Source organism: Esox lucius, chromosome 17 (assembly GCF_011004845.1).
Source record: "Esox lucius isolate fEsoLuc1 chromosome 17, fEsoLuc1.pri, whole genome shotgun sequence".
Classification (NCBI taxonomy): domain Eukaryota; kingdom Metazoa; phylum Chordata; class Actinopteri; order Esociformes; family Esocidae; genus Esox; species Esox lucius.
In genome coordinates, this window is record NC_047585.1 from 37,451,998 (window position 1) to 37,476,577 (window position 24,580).

A 24,580-nucleotide genomic window follows, 5' to 3' on the forward strand; every position below is an offset into this window, starting at 1 on the left:
CTCTGACCTCTGTATCCCCAGGTACACCAGAGTTCATGGCCCCAGAGATGTATGAGGAACACTACGATGAGGCGGTGGACGTCTATGCCTTTGGGATGTGCATGCTGGAGATGGCCACCTCAGAGTACCCCTACTCAGAGTGCCAGAACGCTGCTCAGATTTACCGCAAAGTCACCAGTGTGAGTCCATCTGTACTGATATCTGTCAACCACACCTTGGCCAGCCTCTTTAGCAACGTAGCATTTTTACTTAATAGCCCTCCAACACAGCAGATTAGTCTAGTCTTGCCAGTGTTTATACATAAGCGCAAACATCAAAGCCATACCGATCTATAAACAACTTACCACAAAGTCCAAAAGGTAACTATAGTGATGCAAAACGCTACTGTTGCCGCTAACAATACAAATCTGAAAAGAGTGAAAGATCCCAAGCTTACCTGCGCGGCGGTTGTATGAATCATGCACTCTTTCTGAAGAACAACCCAGAGGAATTCACGGCACGCAGAAAGTTGGAAAGAAAGTTGAATTATCAAGCTGTCAGAAAACGCGTGCCCCGGTAATGCCTTTGAATGTCTGTAACTGAAGGACAACGTCTGTGCATCCCAAATGGCGTTCTATTCTCTACGTTGATTTACCTTTGCTCAAAACAAAGAATAGGGAGCCACTGGGAACATGGCCCACCTGTCTTTCCAGAGGGATTTTTCTAACACAGCCAGCTTCCCTATCTACAGTAGAGTAGCAGCAGCTTGTCACTTCTCGTTGGAGTGGAGTTGTCTAACGTAGATGACACGTCACTGAGTCTGTTCCTGAGGGTCTGTGACATTCATCAGCCATCTCCTGTCAGAAATGTGCTGTTGTGGTTTTTCTGACTGTAGACCCCAGGAGGAGTACCTGTCACACCTCGGGGGTACAAACCAACAAATTCTCTTTACTTGTCATCCTGAAACATTCAGGTTTTTCCATCTGTGAGTGTCGGAGTGATAATGTGTGAGGTATCACATGTAGAACATGCATTTAATTCCTTCCATTCCTCCCGTTGTTCTTTGTGTCTGGAACCTACAGGGGGTGAAACCTGCAAGCTATGATAAGATCAGTGACCCAGAGATTAAGGAGATTATTGGCGAGTGTATCTGCCATCGGCGGGAGGAGAGGTAAATGGACCCGGTACATTCTGTAAAGTATGGAAGTGAAGCACTAAGCAGGCACCATTGTTTTAACCACCAACATACATACAGTACCAACTTCATGTGTTGAAGTGTGTGTGTGTGTGTGTGTCGGTTGTGTTCTGGTCTGTTCTGGGGTCCGATGTGTGTTGCCGGGATTTTTCTCTGCTGCAGCTGATGTTTCTGTGTGTACTCAATAGCCGTTCCAGAGCACATCCTGTGTGCGCGTGCATTTCCTTGTGGCTTAAGTTAGCGTATGCGCGTCGCCCTACAGGTACACGATAAAGGACCTCTTAAACCACGCCTTCTTTGCGGAGGACACAGGCGTAAGGGTGGAGCTGGCCGAGGAGGACGATGGGAAAATGAGTTCCATCGCTCTGAAACTGTGGGTGGAGGACCCCAAGAAGCTGAAGGGGAAGTACAAGGACAGCGGGGCCATTGAGTTCACCTTTGACCTGGAGACAGAGACCCCAGAGGTTGTGGCTCAGGAGATGGTGAGTGAGATGCAGCATTTCTATTATTAGAAGAGATCATTGGTCTTGGAACTCCCACCCGTTCTTCTACCCCTTCCCATCTTGTGAATTCCAATTGGCACCTTGACATGTGGTAGCAGGACCTGGATGCAAGTCCTGGATGCAATAATGCAGTTGTACTTCAAGGCGGTGGAGTTACTGCTGCTCCGTATGGGAGACACCCCCCCTTTGCAGATCTTTTATACTGCTCTAGTGTGTGGTTTCACATTGTCACTGCTGAAATTGGTTTTGCAGAAACCGCTGGTCTATTTGCAGTGTCAGTTGCTATGAAATGGATAAAACGTATGATGTATGTTGAGAAACAGGCCCTAAATGTATTCTTGCTCTTCATTTAACAAGCTGTAATGTGCTTTTTATAATGAGGACAATTTTACAGCATTTGAGGTTTTTTTCTCATTGAAAAGAGGTTGAAATGCATTGTAATAAACATCTTTCAAATGAGTTTACTCACTAGGCAGTGATCTTGTGGAACGTTCCTCTAATGTAGTGGCTGTCAATTTCTGTGCTGAATGCTTAACATGGTTTCTCCTGCGCTGTCCGGACTAAATCTCACAGCATGCATTTAGGACCTGTTGTGCAATCTATGAAAGTGTTTTAAATGCACTACATTGCATTCAGACTGGGCAGCAGGGAGTCACTGATCTATAAATAATGATGAATTTCATGTAACTACTCATTATGTCATCAATGACTCTGCATCTTGTCTTGGGCAAACTGATATTTCTCAAACATGCTTAAAAACCTGGCCCAATGAAACCCAGGAAGGTATCGATTTAAACCACAGCTACCAGTTAGTCTCTTTGACCCCATCTGACCCTGTATTGGGGAGGGAAAATCAGGTGTCTCTTAGGGTGACTGTGTTGCATAGGCAGACAACTGACTACAGTTATTTTGGATACATTTTAATTTGCACAATAGTTTCACAATAGTTCCCCTGTTGAGTGATTGGCAGTACTGTAGATGGGCCAGGGTTCCTGGTAATGACCTCTGTCCTCTTCGTTACCCTGTCCTTGTGGTGTGAAGTCAGAATAGTCAGATGAAGTAATTGCACTTGCAAGCGATCATGGGTTAATTCCCTATAATGTCTTTCTCTCGTGCTTGGTTGCAGTTGCACTTTGTGGTCCTGAAATAGACTTTAGAATAAGTGCACGTCTGACTCACTGGATAACATGACACATAGTTAGAAAAGCCTTGTGCTGCCCTGTCTGTTCTGCCCTGTCTGTTCTGCCCTGTTTGTTCTGCCTTGTCTGTTCTGCCCTGTCTGTTCTGCCCTGTTTGTTCTGCTTTGTCTGTTCTGCCCTGTCTCTGTTGCCCTGTTTGTTCTGCCTTGTCTGACTGCTTCATCCTGTCTCGCCCTGTCTGTTCTGCCCTGCCCTGCCTGCCCTGTCTGTTCTGTACAGTCTATTCTGTCCTGTCTGTTCTGCTTGTCTGTTCTACCCTGTCTGTTCTGTCGTCTGTTCTGCCCTGCCTGCCCTGTCTGTTCTACCCTGTCTGTTCTGCCCTGTCTTTTCTGCCCTGTCTGTTCTGCGATGTCTGTTCTGCCTGCCTGACTAATATTCTTCTTCCACAAACCTGTTCTGCTCGAGTTGTGTGGCTTAAATCTTTCCCAAATTGTACCTCACCCGGTAAACCCCAGGTATTTGGATAATGTCACTCATATGTCTGCCAAATGCACCACTGCAGTGTTCTACCAAAACCCCACAGATGTATTGAATGTTTCTGCAAAGGCACCTCTGTAAAAAGCCCTATTAGTGTCAGATGTCTGTTACAAAAGTTGACATTTTCCGAGCAGTCTTTCAAATCAGGAAAGAAAAGGCAAGATTTTACAAACAACAATTTCCTGACCGAGGTTCTGGTTGAAACATTTTCTGGAACACAGCAAAATCTATGAAAGAATGCACATCCCAAAGGCATAGACATCCACCGCCTCATCGTAGTGTTCCTTAAATGTGAGAAGATAGTCACCACTGACAAGGCTAGAATTGTTGAGAGCTTCAACAGTCACTTTGTCAGGACATTCCCATCTTCCCCACCTACTAGCACTGCTGCCCCACCCCCTTCTATCTCAAAGCAACCGCTTTTTCTCATTTCAGCCAAATCTGATGAACAAGGTCCAGAAGTAGTGACAAAATCAGTACCCTTACAGTTTAAGGTTCTGGACACACTTTTTTTTTTGGTGTTGCTTGCCTATATTATCTCAGCCCATATCATCTGCCTGTTGAATCTCATTACAAATTTCAGCAATTTCACAGACTTGTAACTGCTGCTGTCATTACCCTTTTGAATGCCCGGTCAGTGACCAGTTAACCAGCCATCTTGAATCCCACAGTGATTTCTCTGTAGTGCAGTCAAGTTCAGATCTTGGGTGCACCTGATTATCACTGAAGCTCCTAAACGACATGGCAGGTGCTATATACACATTGGCAGATTCACTGGTACCATTTTAAGGCCCTTTTCGGTAAATGCCTGATCTATCTCGGGAAACTCTTTAACATCTGATATTTTAACAGACACCTGTGTTGTGGTCATTATCACACATATAGCCCCCACTTCCTCAGTCATTCATTCATTTCAATTCTCAACCGCCAATGACAGGATAGACTAACAAATGACCCTAAACTTAACTCCTTAAAACAATATTTGAGCTGCTTTTCTACCAATTCACCTACTGCGTTTGTCTAACCTAGCTGTGTCTTGCTGTATACATTGTAATTTGATGTAAACTTAAGTAGTGTTTATTTTTATTTATATGTAATAAGGTTTTTTTGTAATATCTGCTCTATTGGAGGTGGACTTAGGCCTCTTCCTGGTTTGTTCGTTATAATCTCAGTTTGCACTCGATGGACTCAGGCCTCTTCCTGGTTTGTTCGTTATAAGCTCTATTTGTACTAGATGGACTCAGGCCTCTTCCTGGTTTGTTCGTTATAAGCTCTATTTGTACTAGATGGCCTCAGGCCTCTTCCTGGTTTGGTCGTTATAATCTCTATGTGTTCTAGGTGAACTCAGGCCTCGTCCTGTGTTGTTTGTTATAATCTCGGTGTTGTAGGTGAAGTCAGTCCTCCTTCTGGTTTGTTTGTTAGAATCTCTCTGCTGTAGATGAAGTCAGGCTTCTTCCTGGTTTGTTAGTTATAATCTCTGTGTTGTAGGTGGACTCAGGCTTCTTCCTGGACAGTGATGTCAAGATCGTAGGAAAGTCCATCAAGGACAGAGTGGCTCTCATCAAATGGAGGAGGCAGCGTACCGTCCCTGCAGCCCCATCCCGGACCCTACTAAAGGTTTGTGCTTTCTGTCGTTCGCTGTTTCGGGTCTTTCTTTTCTTGTCTGTCTGAATTAATGTCATTAGTTTATCGTTGATCAGATCTGTACATTCAACAACCATGCCGCAGGTGCCCAGCATGGGAGTTCCACCACAGGGGGCGCCATTGGCCCAGGCAGAGCCCGAGGAGTCGGACATCGACCAGCCTCTTACCTTCCTGTCCACCCAGCCCTCCCATGAAACCTCCGCCATATGTAAGAACTGGCTGCAGCCTATGAGCACAGTGCGAAGACAGAGACATAAGAAAACAAACAAATAGTGTAAACAAGAAAACAGTAAATCACTTTAAGAAACACACACACTGGTTGCCTTGTTTGGAGGCAGCTTAAATTTGTTGTCTAGAAGTAAGATCTATACAGACTCATTAACAAAGGCTAATGACCAAAAAGGACACTGAAGTTGATTTGTGTGTGTGTTTATGTGAGTGTGTGTGTGTGTGTGTGAGAGACGTTTTGGGTTTTCTTTGTCGTTTTGATTACGGACCGTGTGAAAACGTTTATACTCCCTCAGTGTTCACCTGAATTACTAAAACCACAGGCAAACATGTCAACGTTACATTGAGACAGTAGGAGGAGATGAGCTGGTAGTAGCCTTATATGGCTTTACCGAGCGAAAAAAACAAAAACATAATTGTTGTCACGGCCAACTTTAGTAGAATTCGAGTTTGTAATAATACATGCACATACTGTTGCAAATGAAAAACATGCGATCGGAAACGAGTATTCTACTGCCGAAGGGTGTGAACACCACCAGTGACTCAGCTCTGAGTCATCTCCTACCTTCTGAATGTCTTGTTCTGTCTGTGTCTTTTTTACTCTCTCTCCCTCTCTCCCCATTGTCTGAGGTTGGCATGACATTGTCCTCTCTCGGTTCCTTATTCTCCCAGCTGACAGTGGAGTCGGCCTCCCAGCGTTGTCAGAAGAACAAAACAGTCAGCACAGCGCCCCCTACCAGACCCTCCAAGAGCCCACCTCTACATCCCAGGTGGTTTACAGCCCCCCTCTACAGCCCCAGGCCCAGCTGCATCAGGGGGCCTACCAGCAGCCCACTTCACAGCCTCAGCAAGTGGCTTACTCTCAAGCCTCCACCACGCAGCTGCATCAGGGTGCCTACCAGCAACCTACAGCGCAGCTGCACCAGGGGGCCTACCAGCAACCTACAGCGCAGCTGCACCAGGGAACATACCAGTCCCCACCTGTAAGTTGTATCACAGAAAAATTCCTTATTGCCCAAAACCCATTTCATAACTCATCATTCTAAATGTATTCTAAGTCTCAGACGTTTCCTTTTCTTCTCTGATTCCTTGTTCACGTTACATTTCAGTATTGTCGGTTTCTAAAATGTTCTCTTTTGTCCAATCAATGCCGTCTGAGCAGCGACACTTCCCCGAGTGCTTTGCATTCCAGACTGCTCTTCCCTCCCCTGAGGGGGCAGCAGATGGATTGGTTGGTTGTGGCACAGTGTGTGGTGGCAGGACCAATCAGTGCGCTAGACGCTTGAGCACCTCCTTCATTGACACGTGCAGGGCCCAGTCCCTCCCTAAGCCATTGAGTCGTTCCCCCTGCCACCTCTGTTACAAACCGGACCAAGTCCTATGTTGGAGCCCAGAGGAGGAGAAAAACTCAGAGGAGCACACAGCAGCCAAGGCCCCCCCTTTAAAGGCCCCGTCCCCTGGGGACGTCGTCCTCTCCTCTCACCCGTCCCAACGTCATCAGTGTCCCTGCCGTGACTCCGTAAGCCCGCCATTCGGTCCCCGCCATCCTGCCATCCGGATTACAAAGCCCATGCGACGCCCCTCTGATCTCCAGCTGCCCCTAACCCACTCCTGCAGGGCCTGTGTGAGCTTTGACCTTCTGCTAAGGACCGGCATGGAGACTGGGGAGTCTCTGGGCCTCACCCGAATGCAACCCCCACCCCCCCACACCCCCTCCCCGGTCTCCCCCCGTCTCGTCTCGCTGCAAAATCTCATAACTCCGGTCAACTCCTCCTCCCAGTCGACTCCTCCACCCTCTCGATCTCCCTCCGGGACCACACCCTCTCACCGCGCTCCTCCTCCTCCTTCCCTGTTGGCCTGTCCCTCCTGTAGAGACCTCTCCCTGCTAAACCACTGTCTAAGCCACATCGTCAGTCGCAGGAGCAGCTCTCCGACACCCACGGACAACCTGTACCGGCCCAGCCAAAGCTGTGAAGACGCTGGTGTTCGCAGGACCAGCTCCCCCACACCCCTAGACCCTGGAAAAAGTCTGACCACCTCTCCTGTGCCCGAGCACTGTGATCAAGGCCAGGACCTGGGTCTGGAAAAGGCCTTGCTGCTATCACCTAATTACAGTGAAGGCAGACCAGGGGGTCATCGAGGCTCCATGGTAGGTCAGGTATACTACAAGCTTTATTGAACTTTGACCCTGCCTAGCCATTGCCCTTGTAACACCTGACCCAGCAGCATCCTGATTCCCCTGCAGTAGGGCCACGGGGCTAGTTCTTCTTCCTGCTTTGCTCCGCTCTCTCCGATCCCAAATGGACTCCTTAAAGGTTTCCACCAGGTCAGGGGAATGTACTGTCATACAACTAGAGTCAGCTGGACAATAATGGTCAGTCCTGATGGTTGGGGCTGGAAGATAATTATCATACATTTTTTTTGGCAGAGATTATATTTGAAAATAACAATAATTTCATAGCTTGACTACATTGGTGCTGTACATCAGACTTGGGAACTTATCAGACTTTAAAATACTTTTTTACTTTGTGGCGCCGAAGATAATAAGTGACTGTTGTTGCACCAGAAGGAGGTGGACCACACCCCACCGTTCTCAGCACGCAGAAGGGGCACACTCTCAGCAGGGCGGTGGAGTTGGACCTGGAACGTTCCCAACATTCATATCATTTTAGATTTCATGCTTATTCTTTCCTGATTCTGGTAATTTTCTTGGTGGATTTCTGGGCAGCCAAGGTATTTTTGGATACATTCTGAATGGCTGCATCCCTAGCTCCTAGCTCTTAGCCCCAAGCTCAACATGCTGTATCTGCATCTCTCCATCCCTCACCAGTCAGACAAATACCCCAGGGCCTGGATAACTGCTTCTTCCATGGGATGATGAATGATCTATGTAGGAACCATTTTGCAGCAGTATCACCCCAAATGCCTGCGGTTTCCAGCAATTGTAACCCTAAGGACAATGATTCCATCCCTGTTTGTTCCTCTCAATTGAAGATTCACCTTTCTTGGTTTGTCTCCAGATTAGGATCTAAGTATGTTTATTTTTGATCATCTTCATCGTAAACTGAACGCCAGACGTTTCCCTGTGTTTGCAGCCCAGTGCGGGGTTGATGCAGCCCCAGTTCCAGCCCCTGGACGAGCCACAGCCCCAGCCCCAAACCGAGGCAGGCTTTGGTTCAGCCACCCCGGGGCCCCTGGTACATCAGAGCAGACAAGCAGCACCACCGATATTTTCAGCTGCTTCCTCTGTCCCCAGTGTAGAGGCACCGGCACAGACACGACTTACAGTCCTGCCCTGCCAGGAGGTAAGAGTCCAAACATACCTAGACACAGTGTGACAGGACAGGCAGAGTGTGTGACGGGACGGGAAGAGTGTGTGACAGGATGGGCAGAGTGTGTGACAGGATGGGCAGAGTGTGTGATAGGATGGGCAGAGTGTGTGATAGGATGGGCAGAGTATGTGACAGGATGGGCAGAGTGTGTGATAGGATGGGCAGAGTGTGTGATAGGATGGGCAGAGTATGTGACAGGATGGCAGTGTGTGTGACAGGAAGGGCAGAGTGTGTGATAGGATGGGCAGAGTGTGTGATAGGATGGGCAGAGTCTGTGACAGGATGGCAGTGTGTGTGACAGGAAGGGCAGAGTGTGTGACAGGATGGGCAGAATGTGTGATAGGATGGGCAGAGTGTGTGATAGGACAGGATGAATGTGTGAAAGGACAGCAGAGTGTATGACAGGACAGGAAGAATGTGTGACAGGACGGTAGAGTGTGTGACAGGATGGGCAGTGTGTGTGACAGGACAGGAAGAATGTGTGACAGGATAGCAAGATGTGTGACAGGATTGGCAGAGTGTGTGACAGGACGGCAGAGTGTATGACAGGACAGGAAGAATGTGTGACAGGACGGCAGAGTGTGTGACAGGACGGCAGAGTGTATGACAGGACAGGAAGAATGTGTGACAGGACGGCAGAGTGTGTGACAGGACGGCAGAGTGTATGACAGGACAGGAATAATGTGTGACAGGACGGCAGTGTGTGACTTGATGGGCAGCATGTGAGAAGACCCTATTTTCCAAACCTTGTGACTCCAGGACTACTCTGCATATCTGAATGTCTCATCTCTCTCGCTCCCTTAATCTCTCTCTTCCCATCTGTTTTTCTGTCTCCTCCAGTTGTCTGCCAGCCAGCCTGATACCCCCACCAGTCTTCTCCAATCAACTTCCTGCCTTGTCAGCAGTGCTCCTCCTCCTCTACAACGGCCTGTCCAGGCCACGCCCCCTCTCCAGCCACTGCAAATTGGTTCACAGGTGAGTGTTGATCTTGCTGAATATCTTGCTTGACCGACTCACAGCGCTCATGTAAGACATATCTAACATAATGGAGTTGAACATAACTGTAATGGTACAATCCATAATAAAGTGATAATTGAGTAAATGAAAGTAGCAAGTTATTGAGTCAGAATTCAAGTCATAAAGTGCCCTAGAGGACAAATGGAGGACTGAAGAGAGTGAGAGTTTTTGTTAAGGCATATGTTCTGCAAAACCAGACCAGAAGATAAACATAATTTATTTTCAGGTCGTTGTGTGTTTGTACTTTGCTTTGTTGTTCTGAACAAAGAACCTAAGTTTTAGTCCATGAAGAAATGATTTAACATCAGTGGTTATGTCCACACCTGGGTCTAACTGGGTCTATCTGGTCTAACTGGGTGTAACCGGGTATATGGACCAACAGGGGTAACAATGCTGTGTACTCATTACATGGTCATCATTGTACTCTGTTTATTTCTCTCTAGCTGTCCTCCTCGGCATGTCCTGTCATGCAAACAGGGGGCACCCCAGGAGGAAGTGAGCCTGTCCCCTACTCTCTGGCTCCTCTGTGCCCTGCCTACCAAGCCAGCATTGCCCCCCCCATACCCAGTCCCCCCAGCCCCTATTACTCCCCTGTAACAACCCACCCCTACCCATCATTATCCCTTGGCACCATGCAGACAGTGTCCGTGCCCCCACTATGCCAGAAGACATCGGGCATGGGAGTACCCATCCCTCTGCCCACTGTGGCCATGACCGTTATGCCTGTGCAGGCCTGCTCTGACACCTCTCAGCAAGATCTGACCGCTCCCCAGCCCTCCCACCCCATGCCCCTCACCCACGTACAGCACGTCCCCCTCCCCACCCCCCTGCCCGAGAAGCACGTGGAAGAGCAACCTGTCCAGGTGAATATTCAACCCAGTGCTGTGTGTGGGCTTGTACAATTCTGGTAATTTCCACCAGATTACCTATTTTTCAAGAACGTTGGGGTTAGGAGAGACAGAGCAGGGTATTCGGAATCCTTGATCTGGGAATTTTGGGAAAGTTACAGGAATTTTGCAGCCCTTGCTCACGGTGTACATGGCAAGGCCCCCAATAGATTACATAAACTGGCATTACAAATGCTTTCAGATATGTTGGTTTTATATTTGGTCATTTATGTTGAAAAGTGGAGAGCAAAATAAGGACAGTAGCATAGTTGAACTCAAACCGGGTGCACATTGTACTGCATCATGTCACACCTATCGGGTTCCACCCTGTAGGTCCAGTCTGGTGCTCCTCAGAACCCCCAGGGGGAGACTCAGGTTTCGCCACCTGGCCCGCTCCACCCTGTGCAGGCGGATGTCCTGTCCCTACCCTGGAGTGGGGAGCTGGGGGATCCAGAGCAGTCTCTCCTTGAGGGCCAAGCCCTGCCCCTGGATCTGGTCCCGGCTGCAGCCCTACGGCTTACTGGCATCCCCGCAGCAGCCCCAGTGCCAGACGGTGCCAGCTCGCCCACCATACAGCAGAACCTGGACATTGTGTCTATATCTACCTTTTCCCAGCCAGAGGCCAGGCAAGAGGTCTGTAGCTATATACAGATACCTAGAGATTTTTACAATACCACCTGACTCTATAATCCATAACACTGTACAACACAACCACCCTCCTGACTCTATTTACCATAACACTGTACAACACAACCACCATCCTGACTCTATATACCACATCACATCCACCATCCTGACTCTATATACCACATCACATCCACCCTCCTGACTCTATATACCATAACACTGTACAACACAACCACCATCCTGACTCTATATACCATATCACATCCACCCTCCTGACTTTATATACCACAACACTGTACAACACATCCACCCTCCTGACTCTATATACCATAACACTGTACAACACAACCACCATCCTGACTCTATATACCACATCACATCCACCATCCTGACTCTATATACCACATCACATCCACCATCCTGACTCTATATACCACATCACATCCACCCTCCTGACTCTATATACCATAACACTGTACAACACAACCACCATCCTGACTCTATATACCATATCACATCCACCCTCCTGACTTTATATACCACAACACTGTACAACACATCCACCCTCCTGACTATATATACCATAACACTGTACAACACAACCACCATCCTGACTCTATATACCACATCACATCCACCATCCTGACTCTATATACCACATCACATCCACCCTCCTGACTCTATATACCATAACACTGTACAACACAACCACCATCCTGACTCTATATACCATATCACATCCACCCTCCTGACTTTATATACCACAACACTGTACAACACATCCACCCTCCTGACTCTATATACCATAACACTGTACAACACAACCACCATCCTGACTATATATACCATAACACTGTACAACACAACCACCATCCTGACTCTATATACCACATCACATCCACCATCCTGACTCTATATACCACATCACATCCACCCTCCTGACTCTATATACCATAACACTGTACAACACAACCACCATCCTGACTCTATATACCATATCACATCCACCCTCCTGACTTTATATACCACAACACTGTACAACACATCCACCCTCCTGACTCTATATACCATAACACTGTACAACACAACCACCATCCTGTCTCTATATACCACAACACATCCACCATCCTGACTCTATATACCACATCACATCCACCCTCCTGACTCTATATACCACATCACATCCACCCTCCTGACTCTATATACCATAACACTGTACAACACAACCACCATCCTGACTCTATATACCACAACACATCCACCATCCTGACTCTATATACCACATCACATCCACCCTCCTGACTCTATATACCATAACACTGTACAACACAACCACCATCCTGACTCTATATACCACAACACATCCACCATCCTGACTCTATATACCACAACACTGTACAACACATCCACCCTCCTGACTCTATATACCACATCACATCCACCATCCTGACTCCATATACCACAACACTGTACAACACATCCACCATCCTGACCACTTTGACTCCTGTGTCATGTTGACAACCACCCCATTGTGTCACCCCCAGGAGCCAGTGCAGGAGAAGCCCATGTCGATTCACTGTTACACTGGCTATGACAGGTGGGTGGCATGACCTTCAGACTTTCACTAGAATGTTTTTTAGGTGTTCCCCCTTTATGTACCTCACTGCTGCTGTGCTTGGGCTGTGGTAGTGGCGCTGTAATAGTGAGGATGTAGTAGCAGAGATATAGTACCAGGGCAGTAATAGCAGGGCTATAGTAACGGGCTGTAGTAGCAGGACTGTAGTAGCGGGGATGTAATAGCGGGGTAGTAGTAACGGGGCTTTAGTAGCGAGAATGGAATAGCAGGATTGTAGTAGCTGTGCTGTAGTAGTGGGGCTGTAATAGCGGAAATGTAGTAGCTGAGGCTGTAGATGTTGTACTGTAATAGCTGGGCTGTTGTAACTGGGCAGTAGTAGCAGGACTGTATTAGTTTGGCAGTAGTAGCGGGATGTAGTAGCGGGGATGTAGTAGCAGTGCTGTATTAGTGGGACAGTAGTGGTGGGGCTGTCATAGCGAGGTGGTAGTAGCGGGGCTATGGTAGCGGGGCTGTTGTAGTATTGCTGTATTAGCGGAAAAACGTTGCGTTTAGGTTTTTGTTGATTGAAGTATAGCTGATTGTCTCACTGAAATGTTAACCTGAAACCTAGTGACTACACCAGAATGCCATTATAGAGGTACATGCATTAGATCAGTTCCAGGTTGTCTCTGTTTCATGAGCCGAGAACAAGACAAAAGGAAGATACCAGAAACATAATGGGAAAAAAGAGAATCTTCTAACTTTTCCGTATCCTGCCTTTAGTTTGAACTCAGACGTGGCTTCGGGCAAGGAGATGAGTGACAGCTACGATGGGTCGGCCAGTGGTGGGAAAGGGGACGGGAAGCCACGAAAACACCACCGCAAGTCCTCGCGTACACGGTCACGCCAGGAGAAGACCAACAAACCCAAATTGAGCATGCTCAATGTAAGCCCACCTGCTCAGTGATGCTCGCTTCAGGTTGATTAGCAGGCAAAGTTTAAGCCATCCATAAGCTATTAATCCAAAACATGTTTTTAAAAATACATTACCGTTCATAAAACAATTTTGTATTTAGGTGATGTGCCCCCTGTAAATATTGGAAGTGTGAATAATTTATTCTTCTTTTGAAATCTAACAGTTACTGAGGATTAACTATTTATTCTCAGCTTTTATTTAAATGTATTATTGTGCTAAGTAAAAGCAAATGCCTACTAATTCATAAGTCAGCACCTCATCATACAGCGAGACAGTGGCCCCAAGAAACGGCCATAAAAACTGAAAAAGTGATTAAGGGCCAAAAAGGGGAATGTTATTGACTGGACCAATCACCAGATTTAAATCCGGTTGAACATTCCTTAATTTGCTAGAGATGAGGTGTAAGGCAAAACAACTGAAGACGACTGCAGTACAGGCTTGGCAGAGCATCACCGGGGTAGATACCCAGCGTCTGGTTGGGTTCATTGGTCATGGACTTCAGGCTCTTCTAGCAGGCAAAATGATGAACAACCAAATACTAAAGTCCTTAAACACAAATACTAAATAAATAATTGCTTAATTTGGACAATATATTAATCCAACCGTATGATTTTGGTGCTCTTAATTCCTAAAATAAAAAAATAAAAAAGGTGTTATTGTCCAGGTGCCAATGAAGGTCAATGTAGTAAATACACATTCCTGGTCACACATTTAGCCTGTTCCTCTTCTTTCCATCAGGTGTGCAACACAGGGGACAAGATGGTGGAGTGCCAGCTGGAGACACACAACCACAAAATGGTGACTTTCAAGTTTGACCTGGATGGAGACGCTCCGGAGGAAATCGCCATTTACATGGTGAGGTCATGAAGACAGCAGACCGGGCCGCCTTGCTGAAGGGCACTCTGTTATATAGTACTCTACTTTTGACCCTGGTACCTCGTTTGGGACACATCCACAGGTTCAAATAATCTGTGCTTGATTGAGCTTTGGCTTAACGGAATAATTAGAATTGGCCCCAAATCTCTAAAGCCTGCCCGTCTGTCACTCCAGCCAGGCAGGTTAGAGCAGATGCTGAAAAGATGTGAAATATTTGGAGTAGTATGTGAACCCAGGTCTGGACCTTTGTTTCCTCTGTCCGTGCAAAGTGAAAAGCTATTTTGATAGCTTCCAAAGATAACTCAATATTTCAATGGGGCCACAAGCTCTTGTACACTACAGTGGAAAGACTTTATAATGCACTTCAGCCTATGTATAGTATGGCTCTCAACCTCACCAGCTGTGCTGTCGTCATTCTACCTGTGCTGTATTGAAATTGTATACACATGTTAATATTGCACCAGAAATAATTCATCTGTGTGGTTACATCCTGTGTCTTTTTGTGTGTCCATGTGCGTTTTCTTATTTCAGTAAGGACAACAAATTCCCCCAAAAATTTACCATGTAGGGACATTTTTCCCTTGAGGAAAGGGATTATTTTTGATTTAGGGGTTGGGATTAAAGTAACAATTACAGTTGGGCTTAGAAATAGAGGTATGTTTAGGGTTAAGGTTAGGGGTTTGATATTATGTTGTTGATGTGGAAAATTGTAATGGTTTTTATTATTATTGTTTCATTCCACAACAAGCACAGTAAAACCTGAAATGTTTTTGTTTGTTCTGAGGCGGAAAATGGATTCATCCTGCCCAATGAGAAGGAGATGTTCATTGACCAGCTGAAGGACATTGTGGACAAAGCTGAGGACATGCTGAGCGAGGACATGGAGGGAGAGACGGCCCCTTCTCTGGGTGGAAGTCCCCAGCTGGGACACATCTCTGGGGGGCCGGGTGGAGAGGTAAAGGGGCCATCCCAAAACCTTCACAGTAACACACAGTTTATTGAGAACCTCAGAAGACCTCAAGAGCAGTGGTGTAAGTAACTGCCATGTTTGTGGCATAGTATCAGGGCTGGGGTCCCCCAGAACGCAGAGGAAGTAGGCTCAGCTTCTTCGTGTGGGGTAAGATATTGGACAGTACTGCCTTGTCTCATCACACATCTCAACCTTTAACTCTTCCAAACACACTATGGCGTTGCTGCCATAAGTTAAATGCATAATTGCAATCTCGACCTCTTGAAATTGTGAGGGGAGAAAAAAAAAAGAAAAAACATTTGCTTTTATTTAATTAGTTATGAGCCATGGCAGCTCCTTGTGCTTTACGATTACACTGAGAAACACTGAAGTTCTGAAATGATTCATCCTCAGCTCTTAACGGTTTCTGGGGAACCTTTGCCTGATGAAGAGTTTGAGTTAAATGTGGGGTTCTTTGTGTGTCATATTAAGGAAATATAAATGAATAGAAGCCTGCTGTTGTGTCCCTGTTATAACACACAGCATACGGGCCAGTGTTAACTAACAGTATATTTTTTAAGGTAACGTTATTGTTTCTTTATTTAGGAATTCAATTAACACCATATATAGTTAAGCTACCATTCATGTGTGTAAACTACCCCTATTTCTGTATTAATAACCATAGTAGAACCAAAAACACTCCCATCCTTTTAATATGTCCCCACGTGCTCTCATGCCAGTCATTTTTTTTAATCAATATTCATGAGTTTGCATGTACATTTATTGAATAATTAATTAGTGTATTTCAGAACTCGCGCACACACACACACAGACACACAGACACACAGACACACATTATGCATCTTTCATGTCTGTCTTCTTTATGTCCCTCGATCTTTTTTAAAGAGTCAGCAGCCTGGAGCACCCGTTTATCAGCAGAATGGTAAAACCCCCTTCTAATTCTCTAGCAAACTCTCTTTCGATTCTTCATCTTTTTTTGTGTTTGTAAGTGGGATGTCCTGGCTGCCATACCTAGTGTCTTCCTCTCTCCAACTTCCCCTCTCTCGTCCCCTAGTGCTCCACACGGGGAAGAGATGGTTCATCATCTGTCCTGTGGAGGAGACTCCCACTTCCAGCCAGGAAGGGACTACTCAGCATGACGCGATGACAGCTGCACAGCCTGATGGGAGTGTGGTGACAGGCCAGTCTGCAGAGGGTGGGACTGCAGGCACTACGTCGGGCAGAGGTCATTGACTTTCAATTGTGACCGTTTTAGCACCAAGCCGCCCCAGTGAAAACATGGCGACACACCGCCCTCTGGTGTTAAGAAAAAGTAACGGCATCCGGTCACTGTCAGCATTCAGGAGGGTTTGAGACTGCAGTTGTAGAAGACGTTCAGAAAGGCAGCTGGATTCCCTTTTTTAACAATGTTCTTAAGCATGTCAGTCAGAAAATGCAATACCTGTTATAGAATGGAGAATTTGTTTTCATATGGAAGGTCTTTGTATGTGGACCTGTAGAATGGTGAATTATGGGCATACTAGTCAAATCATCTCTGCGTCTCTAATCTTGGATCTTCTCTCATTTCCTCCGGCAGTATCAACATCCTCCTCTGTAGCCAACTCCGTGTCTGGGGGAAGTGGGGGCTTCACCTATGAGGGATATGGCCTCTGTAGCCCTCCCATCCTCTCCTCCACAGACCCTCTCCTCCTGGCTATGTCCCATGTCCCCGCCTCCTCTGTCCCCTCAGGCCCGCCTCCAGAAGGCCAGGCTCACAGCTCAACTCTGCCCAGGGTGCATCACACCCAGCCAGCCTCCGTCCCGCCGGCCATCCCCTCCGCGGGTCTTCGCAGCTCCCCGTCCGGGGAAGAGTACCAGGGGGGAGGGCGTCTCGGTGCCATCTCCCCAGTCCAAGCCACCCAGCAGATGGCAGAGATTGCTTGCACTGCCTCCATGGTGGAGGAGGTGCCCTGTTGCCCGCTGGTCATGCCTCTGTCCCTGGACGTCAGTGGTGGAGCCCAGGTGGGCTCGGCTCCTCTCACCCCTCTGCCCATCCAGGACCCCTCCACCTCCTCCGCCAGGGAGTCCTTGCAGCTCTCCTACTCCGCCATAGCCCGTGGTGACCGCTCCCAGCAGCCTGTGGTCCTCCAGCAGCCTTTCTCTTCGGTGGGCGGAGCCAAGGCCCCTTCTCTGCCGCAGAGTCCCGCCCCCCACCAGCATGCGGCGGGGGGGCCCGGCGAATCGGACGGGGAGGGGCGAGGGTTGGGGGGCAGGGGGGGCTTTGTGGACAGCACCATCAAGACTCTGGACGAGAAGCTGAGGAACCTGCTGTACCAGGAGTACGCCCCCATGTACCCGTCAGGCAGCATGGCCGAGACCCCTGGCTCCGGGACGGAGTACGTCCAGTCCCCACCTGGGCCCGACAGCGCCACCCTGGGGTCAGGAAACAGCACCCCTGGACCGATGGGGGAGGGGCGCTACCGGACAGGAGAACAGCTGGTAAACACATTCCATTCATGTAGCTTTTAAACGAGCCCCAGCAGTGCTTTTGGATGTGGAGCTAATTCTCTTTTCTGACGTTTCTAATGTAACGTTACCATTGTTACCAAGCCTTTACCCTCTCTGTCTGTGCTTCACTCCTTTACCGTGTCTCTTTTCCCAATCCTCCCTCTATCATTCAGCCTCAGATCCCGGAGAGGATGGACAGTTTGAGCACCATGAGTGATTCTGCTGTGTGTGGTATGTACATATTCTTTATGTTATAACAGTCTTGCGATCGCTCCCACCGATAAAAAGGTCAAATTACAGGATGAAATGTCTACACTATTTACCATAACTAACTGAACAGCTGTTGTGGAAATGTAAAAAGAAAACTGTAGTCAATTGGAAACTGTAGTAAATTGAAAGACCTAAACAATCTCTCTCGCTTCCTCCCTGTGCAGCTCCCATGTCTAGGAGACAAAATGTAGTCCACTCAACCTCCTGCTCTGGTTCTGGATCCAGAGGACGGTTTAAGGTACTGTATTGCGGTGCATTTTCATTTGCCCTAGCAACCATCCATCAGCACCCATAGGCACCGTAGTCAACCCTCCTGCCTACAGACCCTCTATATTTTCACATGCAAATTATTTCTTTTAGATGAACACAGGCCCTCCTGATATGGTGACACAAGGGGAGCAAAAACAGAGGAGCTGGAGCAGCGCCACCTCCCCGGCGCACCCTGCTGGCCACCTCTCTGACCACTGCGCCTCACAGGTTGGGGCCATAGCCCCTTCCGCCACCATCGGACGTTTTTCCGTTGTCAGCGCAGAGGACTGCATCGCCCTGATGACCTCCGGCAGCCGGTACTCCGCCCCGCCGGACTTCTACCTGGAGACGCCTCCCTCTGTGACCAAGCGGGGGTCGTTGCCACGCGCCTCCATGTCCGCCTCCATGTCCGCGGACGTTACGGTCCACGCGCGCTTCATGTCCTCGGACTCGGAAAGCAGTCCGGCCAAGCAGCCCTCGGCCACGCCCTCACGCCACGGCCGCTCAGGGGAGCGTCGAGGGAGTGACCTCATGAAGAGGGCGGTGGCCTTCCTGCGGCGCTCGGGCCGCAGTAGCAGTCTGCAGAGCTCTGACTCGCCGAGCCGCCAGGGGGGCGTGCACAGCTCGGCTTATATCAGTAGTGACAACGACTCTGAGATTGAGGACTCGGATATGAAGAGAGAGCTGAACAGACTCAGGGAGAAGTAAGTGTGTGTGTGTGTGTGTGCGTGTGTGCGTGTCAAAGTCTAGATGACCATTATTGTGAGGGGTCTGGCAGCTTACCCTTTATCAGGACACTTTCACTCACTTCTCTGTCTCCTCCAAACAGACATTTGAAGGAGATCTCGGAGCTCCAGGCCCATCAGAGAGGGGAGATAGAGCTGCTGTACCTCAGGCTTGGTAAAGCCACCCCCCCCCCTCTGGGTCTCTCGCACACGGCCCCACCCAAGCGGAGGAATAAGCATAAGCACAAGCTCAAGGCTGGCAGACTCCTCAGTCCTCTGGTGCAACAGCTGAGGAATGTCACCACCAAAACCAGCGACTCCAGCAAAACCAGTAAGCACAAGCCACCAAAACCACGCCCATTGACAGTGTTCTTCTGAAGAATACTTCCGGTTTGAAACTGTCTTTTTGTTTGTTTTAAGACCGAGATAAAGCCAAGGAAGGTCATCAGCTATCAGACAAGACAACGCTGTGGATAGAGCAGGTTTGCCGACAGGAATCCAAGGGCCCGGGTCAGAATTATAACTGTGTAACTTTCTAATAAGTCATTTTATTTTAGCCGGATAAATGCCCCCCTCCCAACGCTTCCAGTTGTCCCTCGTGTCAGAGTCACTGGGATAGAGTAGCAGGTTTAAGTTGTAGCGCTGGTCTGTGACACTGTGTCGAGTTTTGTTCAAGGTCAATGTTACGTTAAAATATCCCTACCATCGTATCTAAGCCACAAAGGCGATGACAACATGCATCATATTGATTGGAATTACACAACAGACTCCCCATTTTGGTCTACATACTGTTTTTTTTTAAGGTTCTTCGCCTCAGATATTCACGAAGAGTTCCTGTTCAGTTGGTAACACAGATATAGGGTACCATGGTTATATCGACAAAAGTTCTAATACAGCCATCTTGATGCTTAGCAACACCATAGCTGCTGTTGCTGTGTAGAACATCAGCTTGAAGACCAGAAGCTAGCCTCTGTAAGTTAGCTGGCTATCATTAACCCCAGGCAGCTCAAAGCTAGCTAATGTTAGCTAACGAAAAGACAAAGGTAGCGAGATAGCTGTTTTTGGTTGCAGACGTTTTTGGTTACACATTACTTAAACCATTAGCTAGATCAAGCTAGACATTAACGTTTGGATGTGGCACAGAGGCTAGTTATGTTATCTGGTTATTTAAAGCCCAATGCTCTATATTTTCCACACTTAGCTAACTAGCTCAGTTTGAAAAAACACAGAATTTAGGAGAAATTGTCACACACACCTTTTACAATGCATGCTAACTACTTCACAGCTCATACTAAGAGCTTGCAGTAACTATATTTCACTGCACAAACCCAAGACCTAGTACAACACCTTCACCAAAATGGCCTTGCCACAATATTCTGTCAGAAAAAAAATATGTGCTCATCTACTCTGAGGATTAATCCACAAATGAAAAGTTCATCTTCTAATAATCTCCCCACACTCATCTTTCAATGACCCATGTTGAACCAAGTTTTATTTTAGGAAATCCAGGAAATGCAGACACCCGTTGGTACACAAGCAGTTAATGACATGTGTGTCAATGTAAAGTGACTTAATAATGTGTGTGTCAATGTAAAGTGACTTAATAATGTGTGTGTCAATGTAAAGTGACTTAATAATGTGTGTGTCAATGTAAAGTGACTTAATAATGTGTGTGTCAATGTAAAGTGACTTAATAATGTCTGTGCAAATGTAAAATGACTAAATAATAATGTGTGTCAATGTATTTTAATATAATAATGTGTGTGTAAATGTGAAGTGATTTAATAAGGTCTAAATGTAAAATGACTCAATAACGTCTGTCAGTGTATTTTAATATAATAATGTTGTGTGAATGACATTTTATTATAAGTATTAGGTATAGTGTATGTTACAATTGTGAAAATAGTTTGTCTCCAGCTTTTACCCCGACAACCTCCCCATTTCTCAGATTTTCAGAGGGTTTGGGGTTATGCATGCTGTTTTGAAAGTAGCGTAATTTGCAATGCATTTCATGTTAATACTTACAGGTTTTCTGTGTGTAATATGTATGTTGTTCTGTCTGTGCAGGTGAGCATACAGTAAGTCTTAATGGATCTCCGGCCAAAGCTCCAGTCCAGGCAGAAAGCAAAGCCTGTTCAGGTATCAGTCAACAGGCTGCCACCTCGGAACCAGTCCAGACACAGCAGCCCTGCTCCCTGAAAGGTTCCCTCTCCTCAGACAACATCTACGCTGGAGCCGGACTACACGGAGAGGGGACAGGAACCCAAGCTCCCCCAGTCCAAGGTGACTTTCCAACTGCATGTTCCAGCACTGCTAAAGTAGAACACTGTCAGTAGTGTTGAGAAAATTCTGGGAAATGTCCTAATATTTCCAGGTTTTCCCCGAAACATTTATATGGATCTCGACTGTGGGTTCAGGTCAGGGCTGTGTGCTCGTCTTATTCTGGTGTCTTTTCTCATCCTCCTCTCCACAGGCTGGCCCCCTTACCCTCCAGCGCCCGAGAGAGTGACCTATAAATCCAGTAGCAAGCCACGCGCTAGATTCCTCAGTGGGCCTGTGTCTCTGTCTATCTGTTTGTATCTCTTCCTCTCCTCCATGGCTCAACCACTTACTCAGCTACTCCACGGCTCCTTTTCCTCTCCTGCTCTACCTCACCTCTTCTTCTCTCCCCCTTGGGTCTCGTAGTGTCTCATCTCTCATTTCTTATCTCTTAACTTTTTGTCTTCCTCATTCATCCCTTCCTGTCTCTATCTCGGAGCAACAGGGACCTGTGTGTGTGTCTGTCTGTCTGTAGTGCTTGGCTGATCAGTAGTGCATGGACAACAATATGATGCACTGCAGCAGCACAGTGTTCTCAGCTCACCGTTACTGTCTGTCTGTCTTCCTGTCTGTTTTATTGTCAGTCTGTGTCTGTCTTATTGTCTGTCTGTCTAATTGTCTATTGTCTGTCATTTTGTCTGTCTGTGTCTGTCTAATTGTCTGTTTTTCTGTCTGTCTAATTGTCTGTCTGTGTCTGTCTTTTGTCTGGCTGTGTCTCGTTTTGTCTGTCTGTGTCTGTCTTATTGTCTAATTGTCTGGCTTACTGTCTGTGTTTGTCTAATTGTCTTATTGCCTGTTTTACTGTCTGTCTAATTGTCTGTCTGTGTCTGTCGTTTTGTCTGTCTGTGTCTGTGTTTGTCTAATTGTCTTATTGTCTGTCAGTGTCAGTCTAATTGTCTGTCTTACCCTCTGTCTCTCACACTGTTTGTCTGTCTGTGTTTGTTTGTCTGTCTTCCTGTCTTTGTAAACCTGTCTTACTATCCATCTGTCTGGTCAGCACAGAGTGTTTCATGTATATCTGCCTCTGCCCAAGCAGCCACGCGTGGTGGATCCTGTCTGCATGGCTACACACAGCAACTGTTATGTTCCACCCTGTTGGATCGTTCGCCCTCTTTTCCGCTCTCTCTCTTACTGTTTTGCACCTTTCGCAGTTCTGTGGCTGACTTACCGAGGGGCTGCATGATTGGCCAGTCTAGCCAAATTCAGATAGTTGACTAAACCGCACTTTCACACGGTGTTATGTACAGTATGTGATGATGTTGCATCTTGCTTTTAAAGCAGCTCTGTGCGGCAGGCTGGCTGTATGTGTGTCTATGCAGATTTATGTCTTCATGCTGCAATAGTGTTCTAACTCTGTTTTTCTCCTAGGGACAACGCTGAAACGACTCTGCCTTGGTAAAGAGCGGGCCAGAGGTAATAATTTCTTAGCTGCTAAGATGTTAGCCTTTTAGAGAATCCAAAGGATGTAATTAATTCATTAATTCAGTTGTTGCTGCAAAGTTCCTCTGATAAGTAGAAATGGGTATATTACATTTGATAATATATATATTTTGTTATAGTTCAAACTTAATATTTTAGCAGCCGAGCTGGTAGGAACTTTACAAAGGGTCTGAACAGTATGGCCGTCTCCTAGGGACTGGGGCGGGCCCAGGAGCAACCAATCAGCCGGCCCAACAAGGGGCGGCCTGTTCCACCCCTCCAACTCACCAGCCAATAGCAGGGCTGGCCCAAGCCCAGGCCAACAACAGCAACAACAAGACCAGCAGGTACAGCGGCGCCTACCCGGGCTCCTACACAGCGTCCTTCACCGATGACCTCCACAGGCTAGTGGACGACTGGACCACAGAGGCACTGGTTGTCTCCCAGCGACCACGGACCAGCTCCCTCAGCCTCAGTGGGCATTCACTTTGGAACGATTACCCCAGGGGGCCTGGAACCAGAGCCAGGATGGCCAGTGCTCAAGATGTGAGTAGCTGTGGGATACGGTATGTATGTATGCATGCGTACTATGCATATTTGGTAGTAGTGACGATGTAGCTAAATGTGCTGTGTGTTTGTGTTTCTGGACGCAGTGTGTGTGTTTAGGCTTTTGTTCAGATAGTGTTTATTTTCTTTGAAATTATAAAATAACTGGTCACCCATATCTACAATGGATAGGCCAACCTTGTCAGCGGTCTTTTCAAAACAGAGATGCTATTTGAAGTCAGATTTGGTATATTTGAAGTAGGGGTGTCGCGATATACTGGAATCGACGATAACCGTGATATTAAAAACAGGAAATATTTATGTGATGTTAATAATACACATATGATAATATCGTATTCACTAGGCGAAACTGAAGTTTCCAAAAACTCCTCTCAGTTTTTCAATAACTCACCTAAAGGATTATTAGGAACACCATACTAATACTGTGTTTGACCCCCTTTCGCCTTCAGAACTGCCTTAATTCTACATGGCATTGATTCAACAAGGTGCTGAAAGCATTCTTTAGAAATGTTGGCCCATATTGATAGGATAGCATCTTGCAGTTGATGGAGATTTGTGGGATGCACATCCAGACCACGAAGCTCCCGTTCCACCACACCCCAAAGATGCTCTATTGGGTTGAGATCTGGTGACTGTGGGGGCCATTTCAGTACAGTGAACTCATTGTCATGTTCAAGAAACCAATTTGAAATGATTCGAGCTTTGTGACATGGTGCATTATCCTGCTGGAATTAGCCATCAGAGGATGGGTACATGGTGGTCATAAAGGGATGGACATGGTCAGAAACAATGCTCAGGTAGGCCGTGGCATTTAAACAATGCCCAATTGGCACTAAGGGGCCTAAAGTGTGCCAAAAAAACATCCCCCACACCATAACACCACCACCACCAGCCTGCACAGTGGTAACAAGGCATGATGAATCCATGTTCTCATTCTGTTTACGCCAAATTCTGACTCTACCATCTGAATGTCTCAACAGAAATCGAGACTCATCAGACCAGGCAACATTCTTCCAGTCTTCAACTGTCCAATTTTGGTGAGCTCGTGCAAATTGTAGCCTCTTTTTCCTATTTGTAGT

The 24,580-nt window shown here is 47.1% G+C and overlaps 1 protein-coding gene across 8 annotated transcripts in view; it reads left to right on the forward strand.

The window, feature by feature from the left end:
- wnk2 (WNK lysine deficient protein kinase 2) overlaps window positions 1-24,580 on the forward strand; it is a 38,325-nt gene that overhangs the window by 9,700 nt on the left and 4,045 nt on the right. The window contains exons 4-30 of one of the 8 annotated variants that reach the window (XM_029114005.2): window positions 22-179; window positions 1,062-1,150; window positions 1,437-1,656; window positions 4,842-4,970; window positions 5,082-5,205; window positions 5,898-6,208; window positions 8,321-8,530; window positions 9,398-9,532; window positions 10,018-10,437; window positions 10,795-11,094; window positions 12,633-12,685; window positions 13,427-13,589; window positions 14,358-14,474; window positions 15,280-15,450; window positions 16,351-16,387; window positions 16,520-16,690; window positions 17,042-17,943; window positions 18,126-18,183; window positions 18,387-18,460; window positions 18,583-19,175; window positions 19,301-19,527; window positions 19,617-19,706; window positions 21,264-21,479; window positions 21,670-21,768; window positions 22,884-22,928; window positions 23,149-23,500; window positions 24,482-24,538. In XM_029114005.2, the coding sequence (XP_028969838.2) occupies window positions 22-179; window positions 1,062-1,150; window positions 1,437-1,656; window positions 4,842-4,970; window positions 5,082-5,205; window positions 5,898-6,208; window positions 8,321-8,530; window positions 9,398-9,532; window positions 10,018-10,437; window positions 10,795-11,094; window positions 12,633-12,685; window positions 13,427-13,589; window positions 14,358-14,474; window positions 15,280-15,450; window positions 16,351-16,387; window positions 16,520-16,690; window positions 17,042-17,943; window positions 18,126-18,183; window positions 18,387-18,460; window positions 18,583-19,175; window positions 19,301-19,527; window positions 19,617-19,706; window positions 21,264-21,479; window positions 21,670-21,768; window positions 22,884-22,928; window positions 23,149-23,500; window positions 24,482-24,538 (5,521 nt within the window). Of the gene's footprint in view, window positions 1-21; window positions 180-1,061; window positions 1,151-1,436; window positions 1,657-4,841; window positions 4,971-5,081; window positions 5,206-5,897; window positions 6,209-8,320; window positions 8,531-9,397; window positions 9,533-10,017; window positions 10,438-10,794; window positions 11,095-12,632; window positions 12,686-13,426; window positions 13,590-14,357; window positions 14,475-15,279; window positions 15,451-16,350; window positions 16,388-16,519; window positions 16,691-17,041; window positions 17,944-18,125; window positions 18,184-18,386; window positions 18,461-18,582; window positions 19,176-19,300; window positions 19,528-19,616; window positions 19,707-21,263; window positions 21,480-21,669; window positions 21,769-22,883; window positions 22,929-23,148; window positions 23,501-24,481; window positions 24,539-24,580 lie in introns of those variants that run through there. The other 7 variants (XM_029114001.2, XM_029114000.2, XM_013138143.3 and 4 more) reach the window with 7 other exon arrangements.